This window comes from Chiloscyllium plagiosum, unplaced genomic scaffold (genome assembly GCF_037043375.1).
Source record: "Chiloscyllium plagiosum isolate Xiang-an unplaced genomic scaffold, Cpla_swu_hap1 HiC_scaffold_21, whole genome shotgun sequence".
In the NCBI taxonomy this organism is placed as follows: domain Eukaryota; kingdom Metazoa; phylum Chordata; class Chondrichthyes; order Orectolobiformes; family Hemiscylliidae; genus Chiloscyllium; species Chiloscyllium plagiosum.
In genome coordinates, this window is record NW_028270159.1 from 47040599 (window position 1) to 47061203 (window position 20605).

The window sequence follows — 20605 nt, forward strand, 5'->3', positions numbered from 1 at the left end:
CGAGAAAGAGGAGGTTAGAGAGGATTCATGGAGAAATGTTTTCATCCAGAGGATGGTGGTTATCTGGAACACATTGCCTGAAAGCAGGATAGAGGCAAGAACCATTAAAGTATTTAAGTATTTAGATGAACACTTGACTCACCATTGCACACAAGGTTATAGGCCAAGTGATAGGAAATGGAACTGGAGTAAATAGATGCTTGATGACCAGCATGAAGAAGATAGGCTGAAAGGCCAATTTCCATACTGTAATATCCTATGACTGTTGTGATCTACCTTGGACTGCAAAAACAACCTCAGTTTAGCAACTTGTCTAAACAGTATCATCTCCAGTACAGTGTTTCTTGAATAATCCACTGTTAATCGTAGACTATGTGTCTGGAGTGGGACTTGAACCCACAAACTTTAGATGGGAGGCTACCACTGGGCCATAGCAAACATTATTTAATATGATTCAACATTCTGTTGACTTTAATTATTGGTGATATGTTTAGCATCAGGTCCACTGAGATGGAAGATATGGCTGTCACCAGTACTCAAAGTAATGGAGACAAGTTGTTGGATTCAGAACATTACTCAAAAAGTTTACTGGTATATTAAACAATCCTGAAATAAGTACAAATGCCCTCTAAGGAACATCAAATTTGCATTGCAGCAACATCAATTACAGAGGAACCTTGATTATCCGAAGGACATGGGCGGGGAGTATTTTGTTTGGTAAATCAAATGCCGGATAACATAGTTAGCCACGCATCAGGACCTTCCGATCTTGTTTGGATCATCTGAAATTCAGTTAATCGAATGCTGGATAATCAAGGTTCTTCTGTATACAGGGAAAGTGGCATTACCTACTTGGATGCTTACCTAACATTCTTGAGCATATAAAGAACCTCAGATGGCAAGTGGGAATTTTTGACATCAAATTCGGTCAGGTCAGCCTCCAGAAGTGAAGAGGGCGGTTCCTTTGGCTGCAAGGTTGGTGGCTCCTTCTTGAGTCGGAGTATTCTGCAAGACATCAGTAAAACAAATTAACAATGCATTTTATAAATGTTGAGATACTTTGAAAGTAACATGAATCATTGAAAATAATTGAATACATGTCTCCATCAGCACTACACCAAACAGCTCATCTGTTAGCAAGCGCACCTATTCTTAGTAAATTCTCAAGACACCCACCCTCAATGATAATCCCTGTGGGTAACTATTTCTAGCAAATTGTACCATCTGTTCACTATCTTCTTTTAAGGCTTCACATCTAAAGCAGTGCATTTTGAGATGATTATACAATAGCAACAAAATCCTATTCCCCAAAATATTTAAAATAAAGACGAGAAAGCACCGAAGACACTTCTGATTGACAAGGGTCATCAATGACTAAGTAGTTCCTGAGCAAGTATTCCCATTCCTGCCAGAAACATCAACATTACAATATCTGTGAATTCAAGAAGACCACATTCACATTAGCAGTCAAACTTCACAACTCTAAGTTCAAGCATTGTCAGTACTATCCTGCACAGAATTAATGATCAGCTGAAAATCTGCAACTTATATCCAACATTAACTATCTCCTGGACCTCTCTGATCTAATGCATAGAGGTACCAAGACTCATTAAACATAGAAGCAAGAGGTGATCATGTCTGCTCCGCTACTCAATTATTCATGGCTGATTTGATGACCCTCAACACTACTTTTCTGCCTTATTGCGGATTAGAAATTTGCCTGCCTCAGTCTTATATATATTTAATGACCCAGCCTCAACTGCCTTCTGCGGCAAAGAATTCCACAGATTCACTATCTGCAAAACAAAGTTCCTTTCCCATCTGTGTTGAATATGCAACCCTTTTATTGCAAGATATGACCTCTGGTCCGGATTGTCCCTCAAGGGGAATCAACCTTTCTGCATCTGCCCTCTAAAAGTCTTGTATGCTTCAATGAGGTATCCTCTCATCTTTCTAAACTCTAATGAGTACAGGAGCACATGATGCACTGTGGCTGCCAAAGATTAGCAGATGCTGCAGCTACTAAAGAATGAAAAAGGCAGAGACATATTTAGTGTCTGGGGGTTAATGATGTCCAGACCTAATTTAACATCAGTGCAATCACCCCATAGTGCACAGAAATGCTTCAAAGCAATTTTAGAATGCAACATTAAATTATTCCCACTATTCACATAACCAGTTTGATACCTACAGCCACTGACCTGTCACCCATTTCTCCAGGAATGACCAAAATTTAGAAAGGCAAAATTTATTACTGTACAACTGGCAAATGTTTGCATATGATTTTATAGCCATTGAATGCATTGGTTTATGATAACCTTGGCTAGAGAGCTTGTTTCCATAAGGGATCTAATTTGATGATGAGATACTAAGAGCAGGATGAGTGGCATGGGAGGGTAGAAGAAATAGGATGGGGAGGGAATAAATGTAAAGAGTGTGGGCATGCTGAGGACAAGAGTGTGTGATGCATTTATAGCTGTTGCTGGCAATGACAATAACCACCAAAAGTAAGTGATATCAAATACTTCTTTTAATTCATCATGGGTTTCGAAGTTGGCTGGAAAGGCCAGTATTTGCTGTCCAGCTCACATTTCCCTTGAACCTAGTAGATTGCTACATATGGTATTTGAGAAGGCAGTCAAAATCAACCACACTAATGTGGGTCTAGGGTCACATGTAGGCCAAACCAGCTGCAGATGGCAGATTTACACATCTGAACAACATTGGTAAATCAGATGGGCATTCAGCACGATCATGGCCATCATGATTACCATTATTGAGACTGATTTTGTACTGCAGATTTATTGATTGAAATCAAAAATCATCAACTGCTGTGTGGGATTTGAATCTGTATACCCATAGGCAGTGACACTACCTCTAAGCTACCATCTCCCCTTCAAATATTTACTAAAACAAACCATTACTTTGAGTGCAAATGTTTTGCACTTTTCTGTTGGCCACGTAATAACAACTGATTGCAACCAAGTGACATTCAAGTGACCGCCTTCCTAACCTGCAATCTTCTTCCTGACCTCTCCACCCCCACCCCCACTCCCACTCCAGCCTATCACCCTCACACCTTAACCTCCTTCCACCTATCGCATTTCCAACGCCCCTCCTAAGTCCCTCCTCCCTACCTTTTATCTTAGCCTGCTGGACACACTTTCCTCATTCCTGAAGAAGGGCTCATGCTCGAAACGTCGATTCTCCTACTCCTTGGATGCTGCCTGACCTGCTGCGCTTTTCCAGCAACACATTTTCAGAAAAATGTCAGAGCAGAGCGAGGAAAAACTATATCACTATTCATACTGGGGTAGAGTTTTAAAACTCGAGCTGCAGAGATTTTGCACAAATTCAAGGATAAGTCACCTGCTCATCCTATCAAAGTGAGCAGCAGTACAAAACACCAGGTTGGAAACGGTAATTTGGATGAATTGTGACTCAAGCCAGCAGAACTCAAAGGCAATACAATAAAAGCACTTACAATTTGATATACATCCAGGGCCAGATGACATTAATCATCTAAGATTTATGCTCATTATCTATTGGATTAAATCAACACCAAATTATTAATCTTTTAAAATACTCTGCTAAATTTATTCCTTGCTTTGACAGGCTATACATAAGGAAGGTATACATATGGGGGCATAAAAAATTAAGAACATTTGAAGTCCAGTCCTGCTGTAATATAGAAAACATAGCAACTAATCTACACACAGCTCACAACAAACATAAACATGCCAATAAGCAGATAATGTGGTTCAATGATGGAGAAATGTTGACCAGGACTTCGGAGAGAACTCATCTGCACATCCTCAAAATCGCACACATCCAGAGGGAGCCTTGTTAAAATGCCTCACCCAAAGAACAACACATCTTCAGTACTGTATGTGTGGTCATTTTATATTATGTGCCCAAGGGTATATTAATAGTTCTAGCCTAGCCAATAAACAAGATGCCTCTCTAAAATAAACATTTGGGAACTAGGACTCCAGGGTCTCTTAATAGCAACTTCTCCCTGTATATCAATGCTGTTGCTGTCGTAACTAAATCACAGTGAAAACCATTTGGTACTTGAGGGGAGAACAATTTGAGCTAATTTACAATGGCCTTTCAATGACATATCTTAAAATGTAAATATATTTAATAAACAAACGCAGTACTTAATTGAAAAAAGAGTCACAATAACTATTTGAGCTGGTACAGAATATCCATCCAGAGCATAACTAATGAAATACAAGAGATCTGAACAAGTATCATGGCAGAGTCTGCCATTTCTCTCTATCCCTCCCCTTCATTAGGGATTAATTATAATTAGACTAAAGCAATTTGTACAGGGTGTACCTTCTAGCCAGGTTCAGTACCTTCTGCCTCTTCCTCAACCTCTGACGAGGCACATTGTTCCCAACCAGCGATGAGGTAGATAGTTTCACCTAGGTTTTAAAGTAGTACAGGTTAAATAGCTGCAAGATCATCCTGTACCCTGTTTTAAGTGTTCTTACTTAATTTGTTTACAGCCGTACAAGCGAATCATTGTAAGCAAAGATGGACAGATCAAAAGAGAAAGAATATGAAGATGGGTAAAGGAGAAAGGGATGCTTGTTACTTCTGGGATCAAACAACAACAATAATAAAAAACCAACACAAAACAGCATAAAAAGATGGAGAAGAAAGGGGAGCCCAACAAGCTAACTCCCAATTCCTTTCAAAATCTCAATGAACTGGTTCCCAAAATTCTGGAGCTATCGCTGAAAATAAACTTGACAAGACTAATACTGAAGTATTCAAACCTAAAATAATCTAAATTTAAAGTGTTCATTTGTAAGGAACAAGCACCACCTTCTGGTGTTTCTGAGGCAGTACCAAGAGATCCCCGTTTTAATGCCATACTTACGAAAAACAGAGGGACACCAATATTGTAGAACACAGTTCTTCCCATTTATCCAAATATGCCCAGGAGATACTGTGTAATCTGATTAAGAACATATTTTTCTTTTTGTGCCTGTCTTAAAGAACTGATTCCTGCTGCAACCAAAATGACACGATTCAATTTCTACACCGTCCAAGACAAGCCAGCAAACAGCATAGAATTTGGACAGGGAGTTTTGGTTTGTGGACCCATTCTCACTGGAAGCTTGGGTTCCATTCATTTCACATAGGGCTTCTCTCAGAAGGAGGGAGAGGAGATAAGAGAGTAGCTCTCATTCCGTTAAACTGAGTTGTACACAAAATTAACTCAGGAGGGAAGAAAAAACAAACAAATTGTGCCAATAATTGTAAAACAAAAATCACACCATGGCAACAAGCAATTGTCAAAACCAAAATAGATATGTCAAAATCAGCAGGACCAAGCTTCAGCCATGCACATAACAAAAGGGCAGCACAGTGCCACAGCAGTTAGCACTGGTGCCTCACAGCTCTAGGGATCCAGGTTCAATTCCACCTTCAGGTGACTGTTTGTATGGAGCTTGTACATTCTCCACATGTCTGTAAGGGTTTCCTCCCAAAGTCCGAAGATGTGCAGATTAGGTGGTTTGGCATGCTAAATTGCCCATAGTGTCCAGAGATGTGCAGGCTATGCATTAGCCATGAGAAATACGTGGTTATAGGGTACGATCTGGGTGGGAAGCTCTTCTCTGAGGGTCAGTATGGACTCAATGGGCCAAATGGCGTGCTTCCACACTGTAGGGATTCTATGATCCAACCTAAACAAGACCATGTGATCATGAGTACAGGCTCACATTGCCACCAATTTCCCCAGCACACCCCACAAACACCCACCATCACTAATTCAAATAATTCAAGGTATAAATTCAAGCAATTGTTCCAGCTATTCAGGCTGAGAAATGAAACGATATTACTGACTCAGTCATAGAAGAACAGACCACATGTAACACGCATGTAAATGGTAGGAAATGAAGTAATTACACAAACTGTTGGACAGATTTGGACCCATGGCTAAATTACCTTTCTCATGATTTTTCTTCCATAAAACATCACCTTGTCCCTCTTCCGGAACCTGTACCGAGTCACGCCCTGCTGCTGCTGTTCTGCAAGGGAAATCAAAACCACAGACGTGAGCACATTACCCAAAAAACACTCTTACAGGAAAAGTGCTTAAAGCAATCTACCACAAAGGAGGACATGATTCTTAGCTGTGAAAATGTGGCTCGACGTTTGACTGAAACTGCCCTGGGCATTACTGCCAAAGTATCAGACCCTCCCAAAAAAAAGGAAAAAGAACCTTGGTTTTTGATCAGGTGGTGTTTTCTACATTAAAAAGGTACAAAATGCATTTAAATGTGATTACATCCAAAGCCCATTAATCAGGTCTGTTGAGGACCTCACATCAGAGCATGGTCAAGCTCTTCTGTATTGACAGAAATATTCTATTCATATCTCAAGTATTGATTCCTGCCCTGTAAGCAAAGGGACTGCAGATCTCTTGGTTTCACTCAATTAATTGTCCGCCTCTCAATACCACCAAATAAAATCTGGTCTTCAGTCTCGTTAATGATTATGCAGAAACTGACCACCACATTTCCACACTTAACAAGACTGCTACAGATTCTCATTTTCACCAGAAAGGGTTGATTGAATCTCAGTCTACCGTCTCATCTGGAAGACGATGCGGTCTTCAGTGCAGCATTCCATCAGTGATGAACTTAGAAATCAGCTTAAATTGTGTTTTGCAACCAGGCTTGAATAATCATTTTGCTCAGAAACAAAACAGGCAGAAGCACCCTTCTATAACCTTGATCCTGTTATCTCTACTTACCTTCACTATCACCTTAAATATCTACAGATAACAATGTAGAGAACTCAAATGAAAACCCGAGAAGGATAGTACAGGTTTGTAAAGAATGCAGTAAACACAAAAGGCAATCTCCATCTGTGTTTATTACACCTCATTAAGAAGAGAAATGGCACATCTCAAATTTAACTAAAGAGTGGGTTCTCGTGGTATAATGGTAGCGTCCCCATGTCTGAGACAGAGGACCCCACTTCAAAGCTGATCTGTGCTCCAGAGGCGTGTCATAACATGCTGGAATGTGTTGATTTAGAAACATTTAACTAAAGAGTGTCCTTGCACTTTACGTGGTTTGCAAACTAGCTGGCAAAAGTTTCAAGAGCCAAAAGATCAGGAGAGAGATTTTTCCTCACTCAGGAGGAGTTAATATCCTTGATTAACATTCCCCAAAGTCAGTGGTGTAAGCATTAAGCAGGATTTCTCTCCACTTGCCAGTACGTAGATGAACTAGAAGGGCATCTTTGCAGACTGTTGGTCATATACTGAGCTCTCAACATTTTCAATATCAGAACGACTTTTACAAAGCAGTCAAGGTTAAGTGTATAATATATTGTAGATGTTACAAAATTAATATACAAGAGATGGGAATAGATTGCAGCTAAATTCAAAAAGCTTCGCTCATCACTGAATGATTAGCAATGTATAATGAAATAATTAAAGTCGCCATAGCCCCATATTGCTCTCTTAATAAAAAGAGACACAAGGTTGAAACCTGAAGTCCCCAAACTCTGTCCATCATCAACAAGGACATGTATGGAATGGAATGGAATATTTCCACCTGCTAGAATATATACATGTCTAACAACTCTGGCTAGATGCAAATTTTCTCATCCCCACTGATGACTAGTTCCCCATTTACAGATATTTTCTAATTATCCTGTTCAGATGTTATTACATACTTCTGGAGCAGATGGGACTTGAACTCAGGCCTCCTGGCACTACAACTACACCACCAGAGCACATTTAGTTTCCAATATATATGCAACCAATTCAAACCTAATTAAATCTTAATTAATATATCCATCACCAAATGCAGCAGTAATGTCCCACCTGCTCCAAAGGTATGTCATATCATATTTGGTTAGGTTCATTCAAAATATCTATACTCATCACCCATTCCCTGATACCATTAGAATGCAGAAATTACTTCAGACCATATTAGCTGACAACAAATAGCCCTGCATCCCCAGCATGGGTATTAGTCTTGTAAACCTTCTCTGAAATGCTTCCAAAGCATTCACATTGTTCCTTAAATAAGGAGAACAACACTGCTCAGTCATCCCACCAATTGTATTCAATGCCCCTCGCAATAAATGCTAACATTCTATTAAAAATCACACAACACCAGGTTATTGTCCAACAGGTTTAATTGGTACCCATAGGGAGGGCCTCAACCGGGACCTTGGGTTCATGTCACATTACAGGTGATCACCATTGCACTACACACACACACACACACATATTCCTACACAAACACACACATCCACACGGACACAGGTACACACAGACACCCACACACACCCTTATAGACACCCACACATGCACCCCCTCACAGACTTAAGACACTCTGCACTCACTACACACGCACACTTTCTCACACTCGCAACCCCCACCCCAGACAGACAGACAGACACACAGACAGACAAAGACCCACATGCACACACATATTTTGTGGGGTGAATTTGTACTGGCAGAGTTACATTGCACTTTGCTCAAAAACTGCATACATTCATGTAGAACTCTGAGCTCAAAAACTGCATGAATTTATGTAAAACTCTGTTATCTCACTTTTTAGATTAGAATCAATCTAAACATCAGGTCATAGACAGAGAACACAGGGGGCTAACACCTTCAACATATTGTCTAGCTATCACCATTGTTAACAGCTAACCTGAGAATGCAACTTTAAAAAAAAGGTTTTGTGATTTACACATGAAAGAAGTGAAACTATCACTGTATTCTAACAGATGAAAGGCTTAACAGACAATCAATTTTTCAATGTATAATTTCAGTTATATCACACTGCAAATGTTTGCTATAAATTCTGTGTTACGATCGAGCCCTCCACTATCACCTGATGAAGGAGCGTCGCTCCAAAAACTAGTGTGCTTCCAATTAAACCTGTTGGACTATAACCTAATGTTGTGTGATTTTTAACTTTGTACACCCTAGTTCCAACACCGGCATCTCCAAATCAGGTTTAATTAGAAGCACACTAGCTTTCGGAGTGCCGCTTCTTCATCAGGTGGTAGTGGAGGGCTCAATCCTAACACACAGAATTTATAGCAAAAATTTACAGTGTGATGTAACTGAAATTATACATTGAATAATACCTTAACTGTTGTTGAGGCTTTCATCTGTTAGAATACTTTGATAGTTTCACTTCTTTCACCTGTAAATCACAAAACCTTTTCTTTAAAAGTTGCATTCTTCAGTTAACTATAACAATGGGTATTAGCTAGACAATATGTTGAAGGTGTTCGCCCCCTGTGTTCTCTGTCTTTGCCATAATGATTAGGAGATGCCGGTGTTGGACTGGGGTGTACAAAGTTAAAAATCACACAACACCAGGTTATAGTCCAACAGGTTTAAGGAGCATCGCTCCGAAAGCTAGTGTGCTTCCAATTAAACCTGTTGGACTATAACCTGGTGTTGTGTGATTTTTAACTTTGCCATAATGTTTAGACTGTTGTAAACTAAAAAGGGAGATAACAGAGTTTTACATTAATTCATGCAGTCTTTGAGCAAAATACAATGTAACTCTGCAAGCCCAAATTCACCCCACAAACGTATATGTATATGTGTGCATGTGTCTGTCTGTCTGTCTGGGTTGGGGGGTTGTGAGTGAGAGACAGAGAGTGTATATGTGTTTGTATGGGAGTGTAGAGTGTCTTAGGTCTGTGAGGGGGTGCATGTCGGAGTGTGTGTGTCTGTATCCATAGGGAGGGCCTCAACCGGGATCTTGGGTTCATATCACACTACAAGTGACCACCATTGCACTATACACACACACACACCTACATACACACACAGACACACATGTACACAGACACGCACGCAGACACTCACACACTCCCACACACACACGCATCCTCTCAGAGACTTAGACCACTCTACACTCATGCACACACATATACACTCTCTCAGACACTCACAACCCCCCCACCTCAGACACACACACACACTCACACATGCACCCCCCTCACAGACTTAAGACACTCCACACTCACATACACACACATATAGACTCTCACTCTCAACCCCCAACCCAGACAGACAGACAGACACACACACACAAAGATCCACATGCACACATATACATATACGTTTGTGGGGTGAATTTGGCCTCGCAGAGTTACATTGTACTTTGCTCAAAGACTGCATGAATTAATGTAAAACTCTGTTATCTCACTTTTTAGTTTACAATCAGTCTAAACAGTATGGCAAAGACAGAGAACACAGGGGCTAACACCTTCAACATATTGCCTAGCTAACACCCATTGTTACAGTTAACCAGAGAATGCAACTTTTAAAAAAAAAGTTTTGTGATTTACACGTGAAAGAAGTGAAACTATCAAAGTATTCTAACAGATGAAAGCCTCAACAAACAATTAAGGTATTATTCAATGTATAATTTCAGTTACATCACACTGTAAATTTTTGCTCTAAATTCTGTGTCTGACAATTGTGTCGTCCACAACCACCTGATGAAGGAGCGGCGCTCCGAAAGCTAGTGCTTCCAATTAAACCCGTTGGACTATAACCTGGTGTCGTGTGATTTTTAACTTTGTGCACTCCAGTCCAACACTGGCATCTCCAAATCATAACATTCTATTAGTTTTCCTAACCTCTTACTTTACCTGCAATGCAATCTTTCGCAACTTGTGCACCAGGACACCCAATTCTTCTCCTTCTGTCGAGCTCTACAATCTCTCATCATTCAGATAATGCACTTTATTATACTTGCTGCCCAAATAGACAATTTCACATTTTCAATATTCTACTCCATTTTGGAAATTTTTGCCCACTCACTTAACAGTCAGTATCCCTTGTAACTTCCTTAGACCCTCTTCACAACTTACTTTCACAACATCATTGCTTACTACGTGTTAGCAGCAATTTAACAAGCACATCTTTGGTTCCTTCATCCAAGTTGTTTATGGAAATGATAAAGATGGAGGCCCCACATTGAAACAGGAACAGGATTGGACATTTGACCCATCAAACCTCTTCTACCATTCAATATGATCATGGCTAATCTTCTATCTCAATGCCAAACTCTCACTCTCTTCCACACCCCTTAATGCCTTTATTATTTGTAAATGTATTTACATATTAAATATTCAGGTCCACCATCCTGAGACCAAAAAAAATTCTCATCTGAGTCCTAAATTGCTTACCCTGTATCTTGAGTCAGTGGCACCTTGTTCTAAATGTCTCACTCCTAGCAAGGGGAAACATCATCCATGCAATCAGTATGTTCAGCCCGAGCAGAATTTTAGACATTTCAATGAGATTCCCCCCCCCCCCCCCACCCCCCCAACTTATTCTTCTACATTCCAATGAACACAGGCCTTGTTGATCCAATCCCTGCTCATTCAACAGTCCTGACATCCCAAGGAATCGCTCTGGTGAACCTTCACTACACCACCCCCAGCCACGTTAAGTATATCCTATCTTAGCTAGGGAGCAGAAAACCTCACACAACACTCCAGGTGTGGTCTCACCAAGGCCTGGGACAGCTGCAGTAAGACATCCTTGATCCTTTCCTCAACTCCTCTTACGAAATGAAGGTCAACAACATGCTTGCCTTAACTCCTGACACCTGTTTGACCCATGTGGCAAACTACTCGTCAGATCTTGCAATCAGAAAATGACCCGGATATACCTATTGTGATCCTGCTAGTCAGCCAATAACCAATCCATGACAACATTTTACATCCTATACCATAACTTATCTTTCCTGTAATTATCTTTAATGTGGCATCCATCAAATGCCTTTTAATTCAAGTACAGTACATCTACTGGTTTCCCTTTATCCTTAGCAATATTACCATCTCAAGTAACTCCAACAAACATGATTTCCCTTTCACAAAACCATGTTGACTTTTCAAATTACCTTGAACTTTTCCAAGTGCCCTGCTGTAATGTCTTTATTATTAATCTCTAACCTCTACCCTATATCAAACTTTAAGTTAACTAGCCTGTAGTTTCCCCATTTCTGTATCTCTCCCATTTTAAATTGAGAAGTTACATTCATTCATTTCTCCAAATCTAGACAATTTTCAGAAAATTAATACCAACCGATCGGTTGTCTCACTGACCACTTTACTTGACACTATGAAGTTCATCTGGATCCACAGACGTGTCAGGCTGTTATTCCAACAATTTGCTCAGTATCACTTCCCTTGAGATTATAATCAAGTTGCGCCCTCCCTTCCAATTCCACAATTTACTGCTATTGCAAAATGGTACATGTATTCTCTACAATGAAGTTTGATTAAATAAACCTGTTCGATCCATCTGCCATCTCCTTATTATGCACAATTAATTCCCCAGATCTGCAGGACCAATGGTCACTTTATTAACTACTCATTTTTAAACATCCTATAGGAACTCTTTGTTTAATATTTCTAACTAGCTTTTTCTTGTCCTCTGACTTTTGCCATTTTATTAATCTTTTAGTTAATCATCCCTACATTTTGTCTTGTCTAACCTTCTGATCTCCCACCCCCCCTTTGCATAACCATTTGCTTTCTCTGTAAGTCTGTAACTACCTTAAACATTTTTTTTGTTTTACCCCAGATGGCCCCATTGGAACTTTGTTTTCTCATCAGGGTTTATCTATTCTGGGCATTCTGAAATATTCCCTAAAGTATCTGCCACTGCATCTTACTGACCTATTCCTTCATCGAATTTAAAAATAACACACCAGGAATTTGCCAGTTCACTCAGCTGGCTTGGCTTCAATACCCACAGTCTCCTCATTTAATTTAAAATTTTAGTCTTGTACCCACTCCTCTCTCACTCAAACTGAAAAGGTATGATTGCTGCTACTTGGGCATGTTGTCTACAGGCAGGAATGGGGAACTCACCTTACCAGCAGACTGACCCATTGATTCCAAATAATTGTATATATTCTTCTAAGGCCTATTACTGCCATGGTGAAGCATTAGCTTTTAGTTGTCAGAACATATATTTCAAGGTAGAGAGACGGAGGAAAGAAGGTGATTTCAGAATAATCTTTTCTATTTTAGCAGTGAGAGTCTGAGGGATCAGAACCTGCTGAACAACAACTTAAAACCTGGGGCGATGCAATGTTTATCATAAGGAAGAAACAACATCTAGGCAACAATGTGGACTTTCTCACTGTTCTTTATTAGTCTGCGTGATAGCAAATTTCCTGTTCATAGCTCAGAGTATGCTCACAACCCCTAACATGATGGACTGAAGGATGGGTATCGTCTAACTACTGGCGCTCTGTCACAAGATGGTAGATGGTATATCTGCCTGCAAATACATTGCATTGCTCCACAATCGTGTCCTGTAAGGAAGAAAATTAATACAAGTTTACTAATTTTTTTTTTTAAATAAAAACTTGAGTTGATGTGGAGAACATTTTACTTTTTAAAAAGTGAATTGAAAAGGGAATGGGTCACACAGTATGTTACCGCACCAAAGTATTTGGTTAGGACACTGGTCTGGTCTTTACTTACTTGATTGTTTCATTCTCCTGTAGATGAAAAATACAACAATTGCGACAATAAGAATGGCAGCAAGCGCTCCAATCATCATTCCTGTGAGCTGTAAAGAAAAAGGAAAATATTTAACTAAAATACAGAAAAATCACATACTGTGCTTAAACTACACATCACCATAAACCATTGCTCATGTTATCAACCAGCTAATCCTTTTCCTCCTTCAACCTGCATAATAGAACTTGAAGGTTTATCATGCGATCCCATTCTCTCTGACAGTAAGAGTTTCTGGGGCTATGGGTCTATTGGGACTATGACCGTTTAGCTCTGATCCCTGCTTCCTTTAAGTGCAGCTTTCAACGTGGGCCTACGGGAGCACGAAGCAAGCATTATAGCAGTTCCCCATTCACTGTCTGCCATTCAGCACCTTGATCAAGTGATAGCTGCTCATGTCAGCCTAGAAAATGGTTCCTGGCAATCTATTCAATCATGTGGGGCAAAATCATGTCGGCCAATGTTGTCTATCGCATACGCTGCAGGCAAGGATGCCATGAGGCATGGCACGTTGGTGAGACCGAGCAGAGGGTACAGCAATGAATGAACGGGCACCACACAACAATTAAACAGGAGTGTTCCCTCCTAGTCAGAGAACACTTCAGCGATCCGGGACATTTGGCCTCAGGCCTTCAGACAACTATCCTCCCATCCTATTAAGTTAAAAATCACACAATGAGTGGGTTATAGTCCAACAGGTTTATTTGGAAGCACTACCTTTTGGAGCGTTGCTCCTACATCAGGGTGTTTGTGGAGTTGAAGATCATAGGACACAGAATTTATAGCAAAGGTTTATAGTGTGATGTAACTGAAATTATATACTGAAAAAGACCTGGATTGTTTGTTAAGTCTTTCATCTTTTAGAATGGGCATGCTGGTTTCAGTTCTTTCATATGTAAACCCCAGAACTTTCTTAAAGGTTACATTCTCAAGTGAACTCTTAACAATGGGTGCCATGTTGACCCAGATAATGCATTGAAGGTATGAGGTGCCCTGTGTAAGGCTGTCTGGGCCCCAATGTTCAGACTGATTCTAATCTAAAAAAGGGATTTTAAGAATTTTACATGGATTCATGCAGTTTTTGAGCACAATAAAATTAATTCTGCAAGTACAAATTCATCCCACAAACTTGTGTGTGCGCACGCGCGGGGGGGATATGAGTATCTGTGAGTGTGTGTATGTGTGAGTGTGCAAGTGTAAAGGGGTACAGGTCTGTGAGATGGTGCACGTCAGAGTGGGAGTGTGTGTGAGAGTATGAGAGAGCATCTGCAACAGTGTGTCTAGGTTTGCAATAGTGTGTCTGTAAAAGTGTCTGCGGGAGTGTCTGCATATGTGTGTGTCTGAGTAGTACAGTGGGGTCACCTGCAGTGTGACATGAACCCAAGGGTCCTGGTTGAAGGGTTCCTCTTCATCTGAACGCATCCTGTGTAGGCGAATGGCTAGTCCATAGGGGATGGCTATTTTTAATATGTTTCGGGTTGAAGCTGGAGAAGTGCAGCACAGTGAGGTTATCTGTAGGTTTGTAGTAGAGTGAGGTGCTGAGGTGCCCATCTTTAATGGAGATGCATGTGTCCAAGAATGAGACAGATACTAAAGAGTAGTCCATGGTGAGTTTGATGGTGGGATGAAACTTGTTGATATCACTGTGTAGTTGTTTCAGTGACTCCTTGTCATGGATCCAGAGGGAGAAAATGTCAATGTACCTGGTGTCTAGTGTTGGTTGGAGGTCCTGCGTAAGAAGTCTTGTTCAAACCTATGCATGAAAATGTTGGCAAATTGGGGTGCAAATTTGGTCTCCATGGCAGTTCCATGTGTCTGGATGAAGAACTGGTTATCCAAGGTGAAAATGTTGTGGTCAAGGATAAAGCAGATGAGTTGTAGGACGGTGCTCAGAGACTGGCAGTTGTTGGTGTTGAGTACGGAGGCTGTTGCCACGATGCAGTCATTGTGGGGGATGCTGGTGTAGAGTGCGGAAACGCCCATTGTGATGAGGTATATTCCCAGTTCGATTAGTTAGAATCGGTCTGAAGATTGGGGCCCAGACAGCCTCACACGGGGCAACTCATCTTCAATGCCAACAGCTGGGCCAACATGGCACCTATAGTTAAAGTTCACTTGCAAATGTAACTTTCTTAAAGTTCTAGGATTTACAGTACGAAAGAACTGAAACCAGCATGCCCATTCTGAAAGAGGAGACTCTTAAACAATCCAGGTCTTTTTCAATATATAATTTCAATTACATCACACTGTAAACTTCTGTTATAAATTCTGTGTCTGATGATCTTCTACTCCACAACCACCTGATGAAGGAGCAGTGCTCCGAAAGCTAGGGCTTCTAATTAAACCTGCTGGACTATAACCTGGTGTTGTGTGATTTTTAATTTTGTACACCCCCAGTCCAACACCGGCACTCTGTAATCACCATCAATCACAACCAGAAATACCAGAGGCCAATTAGTACACATTATCTGTAGGTCTAGTTAGGCTAATACAACACAAACTGAGGATTAAAGATACAAACTTCTGGCCTGTTTGATTTGACATTATCCACAGGACAGAGCAATTTTCAAAAGTTATGTTTTAAAATGAATGATTCAATTTTAATAGAGCGGGCACATGGTATGCTCAAATCATAGATGAAGCCAAACAGCTGATCATAACTATGGTATCTCTACGTTATATACCTCAATTCGTCTCACTCTACTTTCCTATCCTTCCCCAGAGTATTGCATGTTTTACTTTTTAACTGTATATCCTGTTCACCTTTGAGGGCCATTATTGAATCGGATTCCACTGGTCTTTTGGACAATGCATTCCAGATTATCATAACTTGTTGTACAAAGCATATTCTTATCTTGCTCTCACTCTTTCATAATTACCTGCACCTCAGATTTATGTTTTCGGGTTATTGATACTCCTGCAAGTAGAAACTTTCTCCTCACTTACCCTAACAAAACTCTAATTTTAAGGATCTTCAATAAATTTCCCAATAACCACCTGATTTTATGATAGCAATCCCCAGCTTCTATATATAACTAACGTCTCTCATCACGGACAAACCTCTAGCAAATCTTTTCTGCACTTTCTCTCAGGCCTTAGAAATATGAGGTGGTAGGGCCCAAAATTAGACACAATACTCCAGCGGAGGTCTAACTATTCATTAATAAAACAACTTCCTTGTTTTTCTACTTTAAAACTTTCTTTATGAAAATCCAAAGACTTATGCGATTTAGATTAGATTAGATTAGATTCCCTACAGTGTGGAAGCAGACCCTTCGGCCCAACAAGTCCACACCGACCCTCTGAAGAGCATCCCATCCAGACCCATTCCTCTGACTAATGCACCTAACGCTACAGGCAATTTAGCATGGCCAATTCCCCTAACCTGCACATCTTTGGACAGTGGGAGGAAACTGGAGCACCCGGAGGAAACCCACGCAGACACGGAGAATGTGCAAACTGCACACATACTGTTGCTCGAGGCGGGAATTCAACCCAAGTCCCTGGCACTGTGAGGCAGCAGTGCTAACCACTGAGCCACTGTGCTGTCGCCTATCTTGTCCTGTTGCCTATCTTGTCCTGTTTTGTTTATATTGGCTGTTTGCACTGTTCCTTCCAAAATACATCACAAGCGCAACTATCTGAACTCTGCTGACATCACAAATAAGTACTACCATGTTTTTGGTCCTATAGTTTTCATCCTGTCACTAACATCTCTTAATCCACACTCAAAACACATATCATTTTCGTAAGTATAAACTGGTGATAGATTTTAAATCATTTCTGCCTTGCAGCGTGATCCTGCTCAACTGCCCAATAGATCCATAAATGTTCAAAGGTGACTGAAAGCCATAAATGTTGATATTTTGGTTGCATTAGATATAGCAGTTTAATTCTGATAAAACGCAGCATTCGAAGACTCAACTACTATTCGGCAAGTCAATAGATGCCAAAGTACTGTACTTACCTAACTCAATGAGCATTTCCTATTTCTGAGATAGAACTCAACTGTGAACCTGTAGGTGTCCAAGAGTTCAGCAACACTAATTCCTCTCTATCCTGGATTCGTTTCTCGGTATGTGCATCACTTAGTTAATACTGTTCAGCTGCCATCTTGCCCAATCCCTCTATTTTCATTTTTACATTACATTACAGTGTGGAAACAGGCCCTTCGGCCACCAAGTCCACACCGACCCGCCGAAGCGCAACCCACCCATACCCCTACATTTACCCCTTACCTAACACTACGGGCAATTTAGCATGGCTAATTCACCTGACCTGCTCATCTTTGGACTGTGGGAGGAAACCGGAGCACCCGGAGGAAACCCACGCAGACACAGGGAGAACGTGCAAACTCCACACAGTCAGTCGCCTGAGGCGGGAATTGAACCCGGGTCTCTGGCGCTGTGGGGCAGCAGAGCTAACCACTGTGCCACCGTGCCGCCCACTGCATAAAACAGCATTGTTCCTTCCATCTATGGGCAGTAACACCTGCACAAGAGGGCATACTATTGGGAAACAGTTACCCAGTGCCTCCTTCGTGGTATTAAACCATTCCTGTCCCATCTGTTTTTATCCTAAAGATAAAACTCAAGATGATTCAAAGCATTGAACAGCAATTCACTGGTTTGTATCAGAAAAGCAGTATCAGCTTTTTTTTAAGATTACATTACAGTGTGGAAACAGGCCCTTCGGCCCAACAAGTCCACACCGACCCGCCGAAGCGCAACCCACCCATACCCCTACATTTACCCCTTACCTAACACTACGAGCAACTTAGCATGGCCAATTCACCTGACCTGCACATCTTTGGACTGTGGGAGGAAACCGGAGCACCCGGACGAAACCCATGCAGACACGGGGAGAACATGCAAACTCCACACAGTCAGTCGCCTGAGGCGGGAATTGAACCCGGGTCTCTGGCACTGTGAGGCAACAGTGCTAACCACTGTGCCACCGTGCCGCCCATAAGCGCCCATGCCGCTTGTAGTAATATTTGGATTGGCCTCGAGTGGGAATCCAAAGGAAACTGGGCAGAGGAGGAAGGAGGCATGGGAAGAGGTAGAGGTATAGTAAAATCGGTTCAAACAGTTGTAAAACATAGTGGGGACAAAAGGGATAATAAAGTTAATTTAAATGTTAAAATGCTATTAAAATGCTAAGTTAAAAATCACACAACACCAGGTTATAGTCCAACAGGTTTGATTGGAAGCACACTAGCTTTCGGAGCGACGCTGCTTCATCAGGTGATTGTGGAGGGCTCGATCGTAACACAGAATTTATAGCAAAAATTTGCAGTGTGATGTAACTGAAATTATACATTGAAGAATTGAGTTACATCACACTGCAAATTTTTGCTGTAAATTCTGTGTTATGATCAAGCCCTCCACAATCACCTGATGAAGGAGCGTCGCTCCGAAAGCTAGCGTGCTTCCAATTAAACCTGTTGGACTATAACCTGGTGTTGTGTGATTTTTTAACTTTGTACACCCTAGTCCACCACCGGCATCTCCAAATCATTAAAATGCTACTTTGTGATTCAAATATTAAAGCATTCAGTCATCACCATCAATTTCAAATCCAGTACCTGCAAATAGTGGACACAAGATTGAAAACAATCCAAGAATCATCATTCACATTCCGACATTGTACATTGATTTCGGCCCAGAGAACAAGGAACAAGTAGTCTAGGTACTACTTTACAAGATAAAACAACTGTCAATCGCTACTACAGGTAGCTAGACATTTAAAGTTTTAGTATCAGTAAGAACATGAATCCAATCAGGTTACCAAGGAATGACAGCCCAGAATGTGTATGTTGCATTTGTGTATGCATTTATATTACCCAGCTCCTTTCCTATGAGATTCCAGAATGGACGTTTTGTTCCACCTCCCACTCATTTAAAGCCAATCAATTGCCAATCAGAAAATGCAGCCCTGTGACAGAAGGTTTGCTCGATTGTTGTAGCATCTGAAAAACAGATGCTTAAGACTGCTTCACAGAATTTGGTGTTTATTCTGAAGTAACTGAAAACCAGCTTTGTCGCATGAACAAAATGTAATGTGAATGGATTTCAATGGGCTGAGAAGTAGCAGATGTGGTTTAATTCAGATAAATGCGAAGTGCTGCATTTTGGGAAAGCAAATCTTAGCAGGACTTATACACTTAATGGTAAGGTCCTAGGGAGTGTTGCTGAACAAAGAGAGCTTGGAGTGCAGGTTCATAGCTCCTTGAAAGTGGAGTCGCAGGTAGATAGGATAGTGAAGAAGGCGTTTGGAATGCTTTCCTTCATTGGTCAGAGTATTGAGTACAGGAGTTGGGAGGTCATGTTGCGGCTGTACAGGACATCGGTTAGGCCACTTTTGGAATATTGCGTGCAATTCTGGTCTCCTTCCTATCGGAAGGATGTTGTGAAACTTGAAAGGGTTCAGAAAAGATTTACAAGGATGTTGCCAGGGTTGCAGGATTTGAGCTATAGGGAGAGGCTGAACAGGCTGGGGCTGTTTTCCCTGGAGCGTCAGAGGCTGAGGGGTGACCTTATAGAGGTTTACAAAATCATGAGAGGCATGGATAGGGTAAATAGGCAAAGTCTCTTCCCTGAGGTCGGGGAGTCCAGAAGTAGAGGGCATAGGTTTAGGCTGAGATGGGAAATATATAAAAGAGACTTAAGGGGAATGTATGAGCTGCCAGAGAAAGTGGCGGAGGCTGGCACAATTGCAACATTTAAAAGGCATTTAGATGGTTATATGAATAGGAGGGTTTGGAGGGATATGGGCTGGGTGCTGGCAGGTGGGACTTGATTGGGTTGGGATATCTGGTCGGCATGGACAGGTTGGACCAAAGGGCCTGTTTCAGTGCTGTATATCTCTGACTCTAGAGAATTTTCTCAAAAATTGCAATGAATGAGAGATTCAGATATTAGTGTTGATTCTCCCACATATAGAAAAATCAGAAAAAGTATTTTAACATTTTGGCCACATATTCTCAAGAGCATAGGTCAGTCAATCAACACCAAAGGACAACAGTTTTCAGGGTGAAATC

General features: G+C 41.0%; 1 protein-coding gene across 4 annotated transcripts in view; it reads right to left on the reverse strand.

The window, feature by feature from the left end:
* The window catches only part of pnpla7b (patatin-like phospholipase domain containing 7b), a 354731-nt gene that overhangs the window by 299142 nt on the left and 34984 nt on the right, over positions 1-20605 (reverse strand). For 3 of the 4 annotated variants that reach the window (XM_043719901.2, XM_043719899.2, XM_043719900.2), the window contains exons 4-7: positions 13528-13615; positions 5968-6050; positions 4345-4433; positions 865-1005 (exon numbers count right to left, since the gene is read on the reverse strand). In XM_043719901.2, the coding sequence (XP_043575836.2) occupies positions 865-1005; positions 4345-4433; positions 5968-6050; positions 13528-13615 (401 nt within the window). Of the gene's footprint in view, positions 1-864; positions 1006-4344; positions 4434-5967; positions 6051-13527; positions 13616-20605 lie in introns of those variants that run through there. The other variant, XM_087998537.1, reaches the window with a different exon arrangement.